This window comes from Anarhichas minor, unplaced genomic scaffold (assembly GCF_050575085.1).
Source record: "Anarhichas minor isolate MPS153535 unplaced genomic scaffold, ASM5057508v1 ptg000014l, whole genome shotgun sequence".
Taxonomy (NCBI): Eukaryota; Metazoa; Chordata; class Actinopteri; order Perciformes; family Anarhichadidae; genus Anarhichas; species Anarhichas minor.
The window spans coordinates 16,062,993-16,077,582 of NW_027466460.1; the positions used below are offsets into that span (position 1 = coordinate 16,062,993).

General features: G+C 43.1%; 3 protein-coding genes and 1 long non-coding RNA gene across 6 annotated transcripts in view; 2 read left to right on the top strand and 2 right to left on the bottom strand.

Annotated features, from left to right (window-relative positions):
* Positions 1-216: 216 nt before the first annotated feature.
* LOC142949948 (E3 ubiquitin-protein ligase TRIM21-like) lies at positions 217-3,143 on the bottom strand. Of its 2 annotated transcripts, none has more exons than XM_076091844.1 (2): positions 2,985-3,143; positions 217-2,209 (listed from the first exon to the last, which is right to left on the bottom strand). In XM_076091844.1, the coding sequence occupies exon 2, from the start codon at positions 2,198-2,200 to the stop codon at positions 563-565; it is 1,638 nt and encodes a 545-aa protein (XP_075947959.1). In that variant the 5' UTR covers positions 2,201-2,209; positions 2,985-3,143; the 3' UTR covers positions 217-562. The 2 variants fall into 2 exon arrangements, with proteins under 2 accessions (XP_075947959.1, XP_075947960.1); XM_076091845.1 differs by having other exon boundaries at positions 2,942-3,138.
* A 2,865-nt stretch (positions 3,144-6,008) lies between these two features.
* Positions 6,009-8,960, bottom strand: LOC142949946 (E3 ubiquitin-protein ligase TRIM21-like). 2 transcript variants are annotated; one of them, XM_076091840.1, is made up of 2 exons: positions 8,733-8,960; positions 6,009-8,001 (listed from the first exon to the last, which is right to left on the bottom strand). In XM_076091840.1, the coding sequence occupies exon 2, from the start codon at positions 7,990-7,992 to the stop codon at positions 6,355-6,357; it is 1,638 nt and encodes a 545-aa protein (XP_075947955.1). In that variant the 5' UTR covers positions 7,993-8,001; positions 8,733-8,960; the 3' UTR covers positions 6,009-6,354. The 2 variants fall into 2 exon arrangements, with proteins under 2 accessions (XP_075947955.1, XP_075947954.1); XM_076091839.1 differs by having other exon boundaries at positions 8,776-8,957.
* Positions 8,961-10,618: 1,658 nt separating this feature from the next.
* Positions 10,619-11,994, top strand: LOC142949950 (uncharacterized). Its single transcript, XR_012954118.1, has 3 exons — positions 10,619-10,690; positions 11,273-11,344; positions 11,727-11,994. It is a non-coding gene; the product is annotated as an uncharacterized LOC142949950 (long non-coding RNA).
* Positions 11,995-12,037: 43 nt separating this feature from the next.
* The window catches only part of LOC142950134 (slit homolog 1 protein-like), a 42,567-nt gene continuing 40,014 nt past the window's right edge, over positions 12,038-14,590 (top strand). Inside the window, exons 1-3 of the mRNA XM_076092033.1 lie at positions 12,038-12,134; positions 12,845-12,916; positions 14,469-14,540. Coding sequence (XP_075948148.1) covers positions 12,046-12,134; positions 12,845-12,916; positions 14,469-14,540 — 233 coding nt within the window. The 5' untranslated portion in view covers positions 12,038-12,045. The remainder of the gene's footprint in view (positions 12,135-12,844; positions 12,917-14,468; positions 14,541-14,590) is intronic.

Consider the following 14,590-nt stretch of genomic DNA (forward strand, 5'->3'; position numbering starts at 1 on the left):
AAACATTCTGCAGAGAGGACGACTGTATGAAATACTAATAACACGATACTAAACTCTTCTTCTCTGGTCACAGCAGCTGAATGTTTTATTATTAGATTTTGTTGATTCATTTTTTACAAATATGAATAAATAATTCATCTTTTATTGACCCCTAAAAACACAGCAGACAGAGACCTCTTGATGCTGCTGTTGATTCAGAAATGATGAAAACTAAAATCCTGAAACACCTTTTATTAAACTAAAGAATAAGTGGTACATGACTTTATCCAATAATGTGTGTCAGTAATCATAATGTATTATATAAATGCTTCTTATTCCTGAGTACATTGTTGTTGATGATTCAACAGTCTTGAAGGCAGGTTATGCAGTTATTAGAATGAATTAGACGACATTATATAATATCAATCAGTGGCTTAATGTCTGTGTGTTGGAGTAGAAATACATTTACAGACAAATAGAAACAAAACATCAAAATCAATAAAGTTTACACCGTAAATCACCAATAATATAGATTTGTTACATTAAGTGAAAGAGTCTCTCTGTAGAAGATCAAGTGTTTGTTCTACTCAGTGTGATTGACAGGAGAGATGATCAGAGGAGCAGAGTTTTTACCACCAGCATTAAGACCAGGACTAAAGACTGGGTAGAGTTTCTCAGTGAAGCAGCAGCCAGTAAAGGAGTAGATAAGAGCTGCAGCATCAACGTCATAGAAGGAGACCAGACCCTCCTCATAATCCACAAACACCCCCACCTTCTGAGGCTGAGACTTCAGAGAGAGACGGACTGGAGGGTCAGTAAGAGCAGAGTACTGATTCTCATTAATCAACCATATCGTCCAGTAATCATTCTGAGGAGTCCGTGTGATGAATCCCTTCCTGTTGATTGACTCTCTGACCACTCCTAAAGACCACTTAGTCTTCCCTTTAACCTGAACCTCAAAGTAAAATCTTCCTGAAGAGAAACTCTGCTTTGCTAAAACAATAGCACGAGTATCAAATCTCTCTGGATTGTCTGGTAGATTCTTCTTAACGTCACCATGTTTAACTTGTTTTCCATCATCAGACAGGATGAGAGCAGGATATGCTGTATCAGGATCAAGTGTCACATCCACTGCAGACTGCTGGACCCTCTTCAGCTCGGCCTCAAACAGCTTCTTCATGTGTTTACTGAGCGTCTCCTCCAGCTGGTTCACAGCTCTCACCACAGTCCCCTCATGTGAAGGTGGACTGACTCTGACTCCTGTCCAGTTCTTGGTGGCTGGAGCAGTGTTCAGGGTCGTGAAGCTCTGGAGGAGGTGGAGGTGGTCTTCAGAGTGTGAGAGCTGAACCACCTCAGTGCTTCTCTTCTTCAGCTCAGAGATTTCCTGTTCCAGCTCTTTGATGAAGCCTTCAGCCTGTTTCTCTGTCTTTCTCTGCTTCTCTTTGATCGTGTCGATGAGCTCGGCCTGGCTTCTCTCAACAGACTCCTTCAGAGCGGTGAAGACCTGAACACCATCTGCTATCTCTCTGTCTGCATCTTCCTCACTGAGCTCCACTGAGTGTTTGATCTCCTGAATCTTCACTCGTCTCTTCTGGATCATCTGCTGGATTTCAGTCTCAGTCTTCCCCAGCTCGGCCTTCTTTCCTTCATATTCTTCTTCCAGAGGAACAAACTCGTGTGTCTTGTGGTCTAAAACAGTGCAGAGCATGCAGACACACATCTGGTCGGTCTTACAGAACAGCTCCAGAGGTTTATCGTGCTTCGTACACATCCTGTCTTCCAGGTTCTCCACAGGGTCGATCAGCTGATGTCTTTTCAGGCCTGACATTGTCAGATGAGGCTCCAGGTGAGTCTCACAGTAGGAGGCCAGACACACCAGGCAGGACTTCAGGGCCTTCAGTTTGGTTCCAGTGCAGACGTCACAGGGAACTTCTCCTGGTTTGGACTCTTGTTGCTCTGAGCTGCTGGCTTTCTGTTGAGCTGACTGTCTGAACTGAGCAGCCATCTCAGAGATGAAAGTGTTGACCTGCAGCTCAGGTCTGGTGTAGAAAAGCTTTTTACAGTTGGGACACTGAAACGGGACATTAACGTTCCAGTGTTGAGTGATGCAGGCTTTACAGAAGTTGTGTCCACATGGTATGGTGACTGGATCAGTCAACACATCCAGACAGATGGAGCACAGAAACTGATCTTCAGTCAGCAGACAGCTGGCAGCAGACATATCTACACTCTGAGGACAACAAGTGTGAGAAAACAAACTGTTATCACATCTTCAGCAGCAGCAACAGTGTGTGTCAGGTATTGTTTTCACATTGTGTGTCTCTGTGTGTCATCATGGTGGAATGTGTCCTGGAGACGCCTACTGTAGAGGAACATTACAGAAGAGGGTTTGAGTACTTTAGAAAGGTGCTCACTAAATAGAATTTAAACACACAGAGTGATCCTCCATCACTGTCACATCACATATTAAATAATAATACTGCTACCCTGCTGCTTATATATTATCAGAGTGAATTTATATCATTTGTAAGGAGCCGAATCATTTTTAATTCCACTTTTATATTGAACACATTACTATTTACTGACATGTTTGGACCTCAGGTTGAATGTGAGGTGAACTTCCTGTCTGAGTCGAGCTGAAGTGTTTGAGTTGAAACACAGTAAATATTATCAGCTGAACTTCCTCACAAAGACAGACAGCAGGAACTACAGAGACAGAGACGTTTAGAGGAAAGGCTTTACAGTTCAAGGATGTTTACCAAAGTACAGAACAGTTATGTAAGTTATAACACATCAATGTTGTTCCTCTATACTCAATAAATACATCCACACATTACATCAGATGCTGTTCTCTGTGTTTGGACAATCCAAAGGGAGCAGCAGCTAGGCTAGTTAGCTTCTAGCAGGCCTAGCTTATCTGCTGCTACTTTGTTCTTTGTTATGGATCCTGGTTTGAACTCACTTTTGACCAAATGTTGAGTTTCTCTGTAGAACAGTGAACTCACCAGAGTTTGTCGGAGACTCTGTTGTTGAGAAGAAGCTGCTGGATTCAGTTGAATGTTTCTTTGGAGAGAAACAGAGAGACTTGTCTCGACTGCAGCTCTGCTGTCGCTCAGACTAACTTTCACTTTCACTTCAGGAGAAGTGACTCAGCAGCTCTCCTCTCTCACAGTTGCTCCTCCTCTCAGTGAAGCTCAGTGAACGAGCTTTTACTGCCTCTTTGAGGAACAACCTGACATTCAAACACCAGTTTAACTTCTTCCTTCTTATTCCCTTTTCTTGTTTTTTTGTGTTTTAAACGTTAAATCTGAAATACTGTACGTTTTTTTTATTTACACATGTTAAAGTTTTGTGTATTTTTTTAAACATCCTATTGCTGATGTCTTGGTTAGATTAACTCTTGATGAGATTTAGCTGGTTAAATAAAGGTATAAATATAATAATAATAAAATGTTATTATTAGTGCTGGGCAAGTTAACGCATTATTATCGCGTTAACGCATTAATTAATTAACGCCGACAATTGTTTTATCGCGCGTTCCATCCATCCATTTTCCTCTGCTTATCCGGGGTCGGGTCGCGGTGGCAGCAGGTCAAGCAGGCCGACCCAGACCTCCCTCTCACCGGCAACATGTTCCAGCTCATTCTGGGGGATCCCGAGGCGTTCCCAGGCCAGCTGGGAGATGTAATCTCTCCAGCGTGTTCTGGGTCTTCCCCGGGGTCTCTTCCCAGTTGGACGTGCCTGGAAAACCTCCAGTGGGAGGCGTCCAGGAGGCATCCTAATTAGATGCCCTAACCACCTCAGCTGACTCCTTTCGACGCGAAGGAGTAGCGGCTCGACTCCAAGCTCCCTCCTGATGACCGAGCTCCTTACCCTATCTCTAAGGCTGAGCCCGGCCACCCTACGGAGGAAACTCATTTCGGCCGCTTGTAGCCGCGACCTAGTCCTTTCGGTCACGACCCAGAGTTCGTGACCATAGGTGAGGGTAGGAACGTAGACCGAGTCGTAGATTGAGAGCTTTGCCTTCCGGCTCAGCTCCCTCTTCACCAAGACGGTCCGGTGCAGCGCCTACTTTACTGCTGCAGCTGCACCGATCCGTCTGTCGATCTCCCGCTCCATCTTACCCTCACTCGTGAACAAGACCCCGAGATACTTGAACTCCTTCGCTTCCACTTATTGCGCGTTAACGCAGTTAATTTTTTTATTATTAAGTGGACATTTTTAACACAAGAACCAGCCGGCAGCGAGCGGTGAACAGCTGTTTGTGTGGCGTCTCTTCCGTCTCTTCCTGTTTCCTTCACCTTCATTCCCCTGGGTCCTAAGTCCCTCCAGGTACAGCTTCTTATCACCCTCTATGTACCAACGTACATTTATAACAAATACCACACATATTACGGTAATCAGCGTTGAATATGTGTCTGACCAAAATACCAAAAAATAAATGATTCATTTAAATAATTTTTTTAGAGTTTTTAAAGTGTTTTTGTTTGGAATATGTATAATAAGCATATCATCTAGTTATCGCTACTGAGAATTTAACAAACATAAAAATAAAAAAACACTGAATATCTATTATCAGAATCATCATAACTGTATTTTAACTGCTACTGTGTAAAGGGAATACTGCTGTTAAAAATAACCTTATTTGTTTAAAGTGTTTATTAACTAAATGTTATTGCACTATTCTTCATATAGCAGTACTTTTAAAATAAAAGTGCGCAATACACTACTTTTTAATTCATTGTTGAATCGCGATTAATCGCAAAAAAATCATGCGATTAATCGCGATTAAAAATTGTAATCGTTGCCCAGCACTAGTAAAAACCTGATCTTTTAATTTGTAGAATCTTTAGGAACGGGACAGTGTTTTGGGATCAGAAGCGTTCTGCTTTTAATTTGTAGTCGGAGCGCTTTGACCGGAATGCAGTGACGCCGATTCAGCTTTTTATGAGCTAAAAACTCAAATATTAGCTGAGTGTAAAGCATCGGGTCGAAGACGCCGTCGCTCAAGTCAAGATCCTCACGTCTCAAGCTGCTAATGTAAACAACGCACAGAGCAGGAAGGCCCAGATATGTGTCAAACATCAGTATATATATCTATACATGTATAAATATCTATATCTCTATACATATACATCAGAGCTACCAGAGTATGCAGCTTCACCTTCTATTCATCTGGCACCTGGTTTATCATTTCACCACTTTTCTTTCCCACATTGAAAGACACACACAAGTCCAGCTGTGACCAGTCTGTGTTTCCCTCCAGTAAACATCATATCCAGCCTTCTGGTGTCCTGGCAACAGATATCTTGACAACCTGATGGGAAAGCATCTTTAATATTAGTGTGTGTGTGTGTGTGTGTGTGTGTGTGTGTGTGTGTGGACATAAGAGAAAGGTCTGTCTTATGAAACCCCTACACACGTGGATGTGGATGCATGTAGTTTTTAATTTGAGTATCTTTTATGCATATTTACATTCACATACATTATATTTGAGCTCTCACTGTTATTTATTATTCATTAATATTTGGGTGATAGGTAAGTGTTTGGTTTACGTTTGTCACAAATGTAAAAACTAGTGCTGGGCAAGTTAACGCGATAATAACGCGTTAACGCATTCATTAATTAACGCCGACAATTATTTTATCGCGCGTTAACGCAGATAAATATCACGGATCGATCTGTGATCCGTTACACCGCTAGTAAAAAGTAGCATAAAGTGCAAATACATAAAGTATCTCAAAATACAAATCCAGTTCAAAGTCTCTTTGTTTTTATTCCCTTGAGGATTTGTTCACTTTGTTCCGGCTATAAAACATTCTGCAGAGAGGACGACTGTATGAAATACTAATAACACGATACTAAACTCTTCTTCTCTGGTCACAGCAGCTGAATGTTTTATTATTAGATTTTGTTGATTCATTTTTTACAAATATGAATAAATAATTCATCTTTTATTGACCCCTAAAAACACAGCAGACAGAGACCTCTTGATGCTTCTGTTGATTCAAAAATGATGAAAACTAAAATCCTGAAACACCTTTTATTAAACTAAAGAATAAGTGGTACATGACTTTATCCAATAATGTGTGTCAGTAATCATAATGTATTATATAAATGCTTCTTATTCCTGAGTACATTGTTGTTGATGATTCAACAGTCTTGAAGGCAGGTTATGCAGTTATTAGAATGAATTAGACGACATTATATAATATCAATCAGTGGCTTAATGTCTGTGTGTTGGAGTAGAAATACATTTACAGACAAATAGAAAAAAAACATCAAAATCAATAATGTTTACACCGTAAATCACCAATAATATAGATTTGTTACATTAAATGAAAGAGTCTCTCTGTAGAAGATCAAGTGTTTGTTCTACTCAGTGTGATTGACAGGAGAGATGATCAGAGGAGCAGAGTTTTTACCACCATCATTAAAACATGGACTAAAGAGTGGGTAGAGTTTCTCAGTGAAGCAGCAGCCAGTAAAGGAGTAGATGAGAGCTGCAGCATCAACGTCATAGAAGGAGACCAGACCCTCCTCATAATCCACAAACACCCCCACCTTCTGAGGCTGAGACTTCAGAGAGAGACGGACTGGAGGGTCAGTAAGAGCAGAGTACTGATTCTCATTAATCAACCTTATCATCCAGTAACCATTCTGAGGAGTCCGTGTGATGAATCCCTTCCTGTTGATTGACTCTCTGACCACTCCTAAATACCACCACGTCTTCCCTTTAACCTGAACCTCAAAGTAAAATCTTCCTGAAGAGAAACTCTGCTTTGCTAAAACAATAGCACGACCATCAAATCTCTCTGGATTGTCTGGGAGATTCTTCCATACGTCACCATGTTTAACTTGTTTTCCATCATCAGACAGGATGAGAGCAGGATTTGCTGTATCAGGATCAAGTGTCACATCCACTGCAGACTGCTGGACCCTCTTCAGCTCGGCCTCAAACAGCTTCTTCATGTGTTTACTGAGCGTCTCCTCCAGCTGGTTCACAGCTCTCACCACAGTCCCCTCATGTGAAGGTGGACTGACTCTGACTCCTGTCCAGTTCTTGGTGGCTGGAGGAGTGTTCAGGGTCGTGAAGCTCTGGAGGAGGTGGAGGTGGTCTTCAGAGTGTGAGAGCTGAACCACCTCAGTGCTTCTCTTCTTCAGCTCAGAGATTTCCTGTTCCAGCTCTTTGATGAAGCCTTCAGCCTGTTTCTCTGTCTTTCTCTGCTTCTCTTTGATCGTGTCGATGAGCTCGGCCTGGCTTCTCTCAACAGACTCCTTCAGAGCGGTGAAGACCTGAACACCATCTGCTATCTCTCTGTCTGCATCTTCCTCACTGAGCTCCACTGAGTGTTTGATCTCCTGAATCTTCAGTCGTCTCTTCTGGATCATCTGCTGGATTTCAGTCTCAGTCTTCCCCAGCTCGGCCTTCTTTCCTTCATATTCTTCTTCCAGAGGAACAAACTCGTGTGTCTTGTGGTCTAAAACAATGCAGAGCATGCAGACACACATCTGGTCGGTCTTACAGAACAGCTCCAGAGGTTTATCGTGCTTCGTACACATCCTGTCTTCCGGGTTCTCCACAGGGTCGATCAGCTGATGTCTTTTCAGACCTGATTTTGTCAGATGAGGCTCCAGGTGAGTCTCACAGTAGGAGACCAGACACACCAGGCAGGACTTCAGGGCCTTCAGTTTGGTTCCAGTGCAGACGTCACAGGGAACTTCTCCTGGTTTGGACTCTTGTTGCTCTGAGCTGCTGGCTTTCTGTTGAGCTGACTGTCTGAACTGAGCAGCCATCTCAGAGATGAAAGTGTTGACCTGCAGCTCAGGTCTGGTGAAGAAAAGCTTTTTACAGTTGGGACACTGAGTCTGGACATTAACGTTCCAGTGTTGAGTGATGCAGGCTTTACAGAAGTTGTGTCCACATGGTGTGGTGACTGGATCAGTGAACACATCCAGACAGATGGAGCACAGAAACTGATCTTCAGTCAGCAGACAGCTGGCAGCAGACATATCTACACTCTGAGGACAACAAGTGTGAGAAAACAAACTGTTATCACATCTTCAGCAGCAGCAACAGTGTGTGTCAGGTATTGTTTTCACATTGTGTGTCTCTGTGTGTCATCATGGTAGAATGTGTCCTGGAGACACCTACTGTAGAGGAACATTACAGAAGAGGGTTTGAGTACTTTAGAAAGGTGCTCACTAAATAGAATTTAAACACACAGAGTGATCCTCCATCACTGTCACATCACATATTAAATAATAATACTGCTACCCTGCTGCTTATATATTATCAGAGTGAATTTATATCATTTGTAAGGAGCCTAATCATTTTAATTCCACTTTTATATTGAACACATTACTATTTACTGACATGTTTGGACCTCAGGTTGAATGTGAGGTGAACTTCCTGTCTGAGTCGAGCTGAAGTGTTTGAGTTGAAACACAGTAAATATTATCAGCTGAACTTCCTCACAAAGACAGACAGCAGGAACTACAGAGACAGAGACGTTTAGAGGAAAGGCTTTACAGTTCAAGGATGTTTACCAAAGTACAGAACAGTTATGTAAGTTATAACACATCAATGTTGTTCCTCTATACTCAATAAATACATCCACACATTACATCAGATGCTGTTCTCTGTGTTTGGACAATCCAAAGGGAGCAGCAGCTAGGCTAGTTAGCTTCTAGCAGGCCTAGCTTATCTGCTGCTACTTTGTTCTTTGTTATGGATCCTGGTTTGAACTCACTTTTGACCAAATGTTGAGTTTCTCTGTAGAACAGTGAACTCACCAGAGTTTGTCGGAGACTCTGTTGTTGAGAAGAAGCTGCTGGATTCAGTTGAATGTTTCTTTGGAGAGAAACAGAGAGACTTGTCTCGACTGCAGCTCTGCTGTCGCTCAGACTAACTTTCACTTTCACTTCAGGAGAAGTGACTCAGCAGCTCTCCTCTCTCACAGTTGCTCCTCCTCTCAGTGAAGCTCAGTGAACGAGCTTTTACTGCCTCTTTGAGGAACACCCTGACATTCAAACACCAGTTTAACTTCTTCCTTCTTATTCCCTTTTCTTGTTTTTTTGTGTTTTAAACGTTAAATCTGAAATACTGTACGTTTTTTATTTATTTACACATTTACCAGAGTTGTTTATCATGAAGTACCCCATCATCTGGCGTTCATAAGCTCCACATGTATTATTTCCAACAGGGTGCGTGTTGTGATGTGTTAATATCCAGTTGTTTATAGACGGGATGTGTGATGCTGGTTGCATTTACTCGACCACTAGAAGTGAAGAGAGAGGGCCAGACAGACACAAAGAAAAGGGTTCGTTTGGTTCCCTGGCCTTGAGCTCCCTCTGAGATGAAGCAGAACAACTCTTTCCTCCTCTGCCTCTTTCTATCAAGCCTCCATTTCACCATAAGCACCCCTCTCTCCTGCTCCAACGCTCCTCGTAGTCTTCTTGATTCATTTCCTCCCTCTGACTCTCGTACTGTAACTTAACCCTCTGAACCCCTGAGCAGTTTTGGGCCGTTTTTACTCTCTGTGGCCTTGATTTTCAATGCAATATATATAAGTCCCGCCCCTCTATTGAAACAGAACAATAATGGCTAGAAGTAGAGAATATCTTTGGTGTAGTTTAATACACTTAATTTGTACAATTCTTTAAACTCAAATCAGAAGATTCTTTTTAATGTGTATTTCCTTTTTTTCTTTAAATGTATCTGCTTTCCAGTCAAGTCATCTGGCTGTAGATGGAGGAGGAGATATGGAGGTTTTCAGTATGCTTTAGCAATACAGCAACACAATTCTGCTAAAGCGTCATTGAATAATCTGAATCATTTATAAGTAAGAAAAAGAAGAAAGCATGTGTTTTGTCCCAGAGCTTTTGTGCCGCGTCTCTCGCTTCTCAAATTTGAAATTCAAACAGGACAAAGCGTGTGCTAGCGAAGCGTTCGCAGGGATTGTTGCGTGTTAACTCAAACTGTTGAATGTACAAACGTTAGTCGACTGAGAGTCGGGATCTCTCTCCTTGTTTTTCAGGGACCTGAGTGAAAACAGCATCCAGGCAATCCCAAGGAGGGCCTTCAGAGGAGCCACGGACCTCAAAAACCTGTGTGGAAGTGCACACACACACACACACACACACACACACACACACACACAAATACATATGACTTTTTATGAACCTTTGATGTTATACTAAAAAAAGTCAAAAAAAGTTTCATATGTCACAAAAGTCATAAAATGTTTTTTGTATAGTATGGAAAGATATATATATATATATATATATATATATATATATCCTAGTATACTAAAACAAAAGTCATACAAAAATTATAGTTTAGAATGTAAAAAAAAAAATTTAAAGGATGTGTTTGAAAATGCTCACAAACCAACGATTCACACAAAGTACGTAAATCTTCACACTGCGTAGTGTTTGCATTGTGTGTACATGACTCATGCCCGGATGTAAACTACATTAGAAGGATGCGACGTGAGCTTACTGCACGTGCTCAACTGCCCCACAATGCATTGCGTCTTGGTGCATTGAAACCAACTTCAAACACATTTTGTTCATTGATCCCTCGATCGATTGGCTCGATTAGACATCGTTCTGTTTGTCTCGCTCTCGTCACCAGGCAGCTGGATAAAAACCACATCAGCTGTATCGAGGAGGGGGCGTTCAGAGCGCTGCGATCCCTGGAAGTACTGTGAGTATTCTGAATACTTCTGTGTACTGCCATCACTTACTATTTTAATACCTTCTAAACTTCTGTTTTCATTTGTACTCGCCATCAACTTGTTTTTGTCTCACCGACTCTCCCATCATTCCTCTCACTATTTATTCTCATCTTTCCTTTTTTATCTCCTTTCTTCTCATTATGTCTCACTCTTTCTCTCTCCCATCTTTTCTCCCTCACTCGTTCTCTTTCTGTCCATCAATGTCTCTCTCTATCTCTATGTCTCCCTCTCTCCCTCCCTCTTTCTCTGTCTATGTCTCTCTCTCTTTCCCTCTCTCTTTCTCTGTCTCCCTCTCTCCCTCTCTCCATGTCTCCCTCTTTCTCTGTCTCCCTCTCTCTTTCTCTATGTCTCCCTCTCCCCCTCTCTCTTTCTGTCTGTCAATGTCTCCCTCTCTCCATGTCTCCCTCTCTCCCTCCCTCTTTCTCTGTCTATGTCTCCCTCTCTCCCTCTCTCCCTCTTTCTCTGTCTATGTCTCCCTCTCTCCATGTCTCCCTCTTTCTCTCTCTGTCTCCCTCTCTCCCTCTCTCTTTCTCTGTCTCCCTCTCTCCCAGCACGCTGAACAACAACAACGTCAGCAGCATCCCGGTCTCCAGTTTCAACCACATGCCGAAGCTCCGCACCTTGTGAGTCCTTCAAGTCAACGCACTACGTTACCCAGGATGCCGCATTCTGGAAACAGAACCACAATGAGATGCAAACAACGGTCACAGTCAGATGCTTACCAATACTTGCGTTCTCTCCTTTCCTATCTCCTACAATACTTCCTTCCCTACTCTGTTATGTCCTCCCACCTATCCACTCCTTCCTTCCTTTTCTCACCCTCTTTTACATCCTTCCGCTTTCCATTTCCTCTTCTCTCTCATCCAACTCTTCCCTTATTTCCTTGTACACTTCCATTTTCTGCTCTCCTGCTCTTCTCTTCATCCCCCTCCCTCCTTCTCTCCCACCTGTCCTCTCTCCCTCCCCCTGATCTCCCCTCTCCATCCTCCCCCCGTCTCCTCCCAGCCGGCTCCACTCTAACGCTCTGCGTTGCGACTGTCACCTGGCCTGGTTGTCTCCGTGGCTGCGGCAGCGGGCGGCTTTGGGCCTCTACACCCAGTGCAGCTCTCCTCCCTCGCTGAGGGGCCTCAACCTCGCCGAGCTGCGCAAGAGCGACTTCGCCTGCTCAGGTACGGCAGCCCGGTGACACGAGACGACGCGCTCGGGTCAAAGCGTGGCCCGACGGAGTTGAAAGTTGGTACAGTTGTTTCGTTGTTTGCTTGCAGGTAACGGTGGCAGTGCCTTCGTTCAGCCGTGCAGCCTGGCGTCCGGCTCCTGTCCTCCCATGTGCTCCTGCAGCAACAACATCGTGGACTGTCGGGGGAGGGGCCTCACCGCCATCCCCGCCCACCTGCCCGAGGCCATGACTGAGATGTGAGTATCATAGAGGTTTACATTTCAACCAGGCGGCAACCTCTGGTTCTGCAGAGTGAAGCCGATGCTTCATGTGTGAAAGCTGCATTCTCTCTAGCGTCCACCAGGGGGCGACTCCTCTGGTTGTATAGAAGTCTATGAGAAAATGACTCTACTTCTCTCTTGATTTATTACCTCAGTAAACATTGTAAACATGAGTTTATGGTCTCAATCTCTAGTTTCAAGTCTTCTTCAATACAGTATGATGTTCATTTAGTACATTATGGTCCATTTAGAGTCAAACAGACCATAAACAAACCAGAGTTGCGATGATGAAATATAATATGTTAGTCAAACCTTTAGAAATTAGTTAGGGTTTAAGTTTGATTTCAAAATTTCTCATCTTTTTGTTTTTACAGTGTGATTCAGTACGAGCTTTTTTCCAACTGCATCTCTTTATGGCCCCGTGGCCGCGCACAGATTTCTATTCAGGCAACAACTGTGTGTTCTGGTTTGTCTTTGAAAGACTCTGCACGCGTCCTTCTCTCTAAGCTGCACAAGCCCACAGTCACGCTGTAACAGTTGACAGGAGAACAGAACTTTGGATTAATATTGCATGTGGACAAATAAGTTTGAATTGAAACTACAGACACTCCAGTTGACAGCTGTGCTGTGAAACGGCCTACAGCTGTTACATTATTAATTATGTCTCTCTCTGTGTTTCTCTGCAGTCGCTTGGAGCAGAATGGCATCAAGTCGGTTCCTCCGGGCGCCTTCACCTCCTACAAGAAGCTTCGTCGAATGTGAGTCCTCTAAAGACACGATAACTCACGAGTAACAGTTGAGGTTAAAGAAAGGTTGTGGATAATTATTCAATCAAACTGAACCCTTAGCCAGGTTAAATAAACCAGGAGGAGACCCAGACATCCACGAGGGGTGCAACCAACGATTATTTTTATTATCAATTAATCATTTGGTCTATAAAATGTCAGAAAATAGTGAAAAATGTCTTAAATGTTTTTATCTAGTATTTAGTCAGTCCAAAAACCAAAGATATTATGTTCGATATGATTGAAAAACGGTAAATCGATTCATATAGAATATAATAATTGTCAGATTAATCGATAATGACGATAATCGCAGCCCTAATATGATCAGTATGACACAAAGGGATTCAATATATTCTCCATAGGAGGTAGTTTGAAAGACAGCTAACAGAATAACACTATCAAGTCAGCTTCGGTTTTTATGGCTCCACCCCTTTGAGTTTCGACTCAACCAATGAGATTACAGTATGTCTGCCTCCAGCGAGCCAATGCCTCTGGGGAAAGACGTCTGTTTTTTAAACTGTGATCCGCCAACTGGATCCCTCTCCTCTTCCTCTGTCTCCCCCCCGCTCAACATAACAAACAGCCCCAGTGGATTTTCAGCACCGAGGAGCGCTTGATTTATGTCAGCCAGCAGAGCGACGCCGTCCCCATCAGATCAGAGGCCCCCTTTAAGGGTCTCGCATGATGAATCCAGAGCATATCACTGAGATCTGGTGAATGTGTTTAAGATGCACATTTGACCACAATAATGTTATTTTATTAATGTTCATAGCTCTGTGCCCCATTTTCTGTCTTTGTGGCTTTTGTTCTGTTCACTCTCACTGCTTCTCTCTTTCTCTTTTCCTTTGCCCATTTCCATCTCTCTCTCTCTCTCTCTCTGTCTCTCTGCGGTTTTCCTTTTCCTCTCAAACCTATCCCCCCCGTCCTCTTACATCATCACCGTGAGACCGTCCCACGTCCCTGAGACGGGGGTTGATTACATTACCAGGCTGGTTTAAGTGGTTTTGTGTTCAAATTTATTGTGACAGTTGAGCGACTGACATGTGGCGGCAGAAGAAGGATTTTATAATCTGACATGTTGTGGTTTGGCCGGACCAGAACAAATCAGAGATGTAAGAACTTGGCCTGCAGACACAGCACTCGCTCTCGTAGAGCCTGCTTTTCACATAAAGTGCGGTTCCTCATTCTTTACGAAAAGTTCCGTATTAGATTTGATTTGAGGGATTAGAAAAAAGAACAATAAAACCATTCATGTATGCGTTGTGACCGTGATGTAGTTCATAGCTGCAAAAATCATCAACGTGGTGTTGATTTGTGAAGATTATCTTGCTGAACAAAACTACTTTTTGTCAACGGTATTGCCGATGCTAATTTCCAGGTCTGGCCTACAGATGGACGTTGTCCCTGCAGGCTTCTACAGGACAGCAGTCTCTGACTTTACCTCTCAAAAACAAAGCAGTTCTTTAAATGCATGTTTCTGGCCGCTGTGACTAAAGTCTGTGTGTGTTCTCTGTTGTATTCCCAGAGACCTGAGTAACAACCAGATATCTGAGATCGCTCCCGATGCTTTCCACGGCCTCCGAGCTCTCAACTCACTGTGAGTAAGACTCAGAGTGTGTGAGTGTGTGTGTGAGTGTGAATACACTG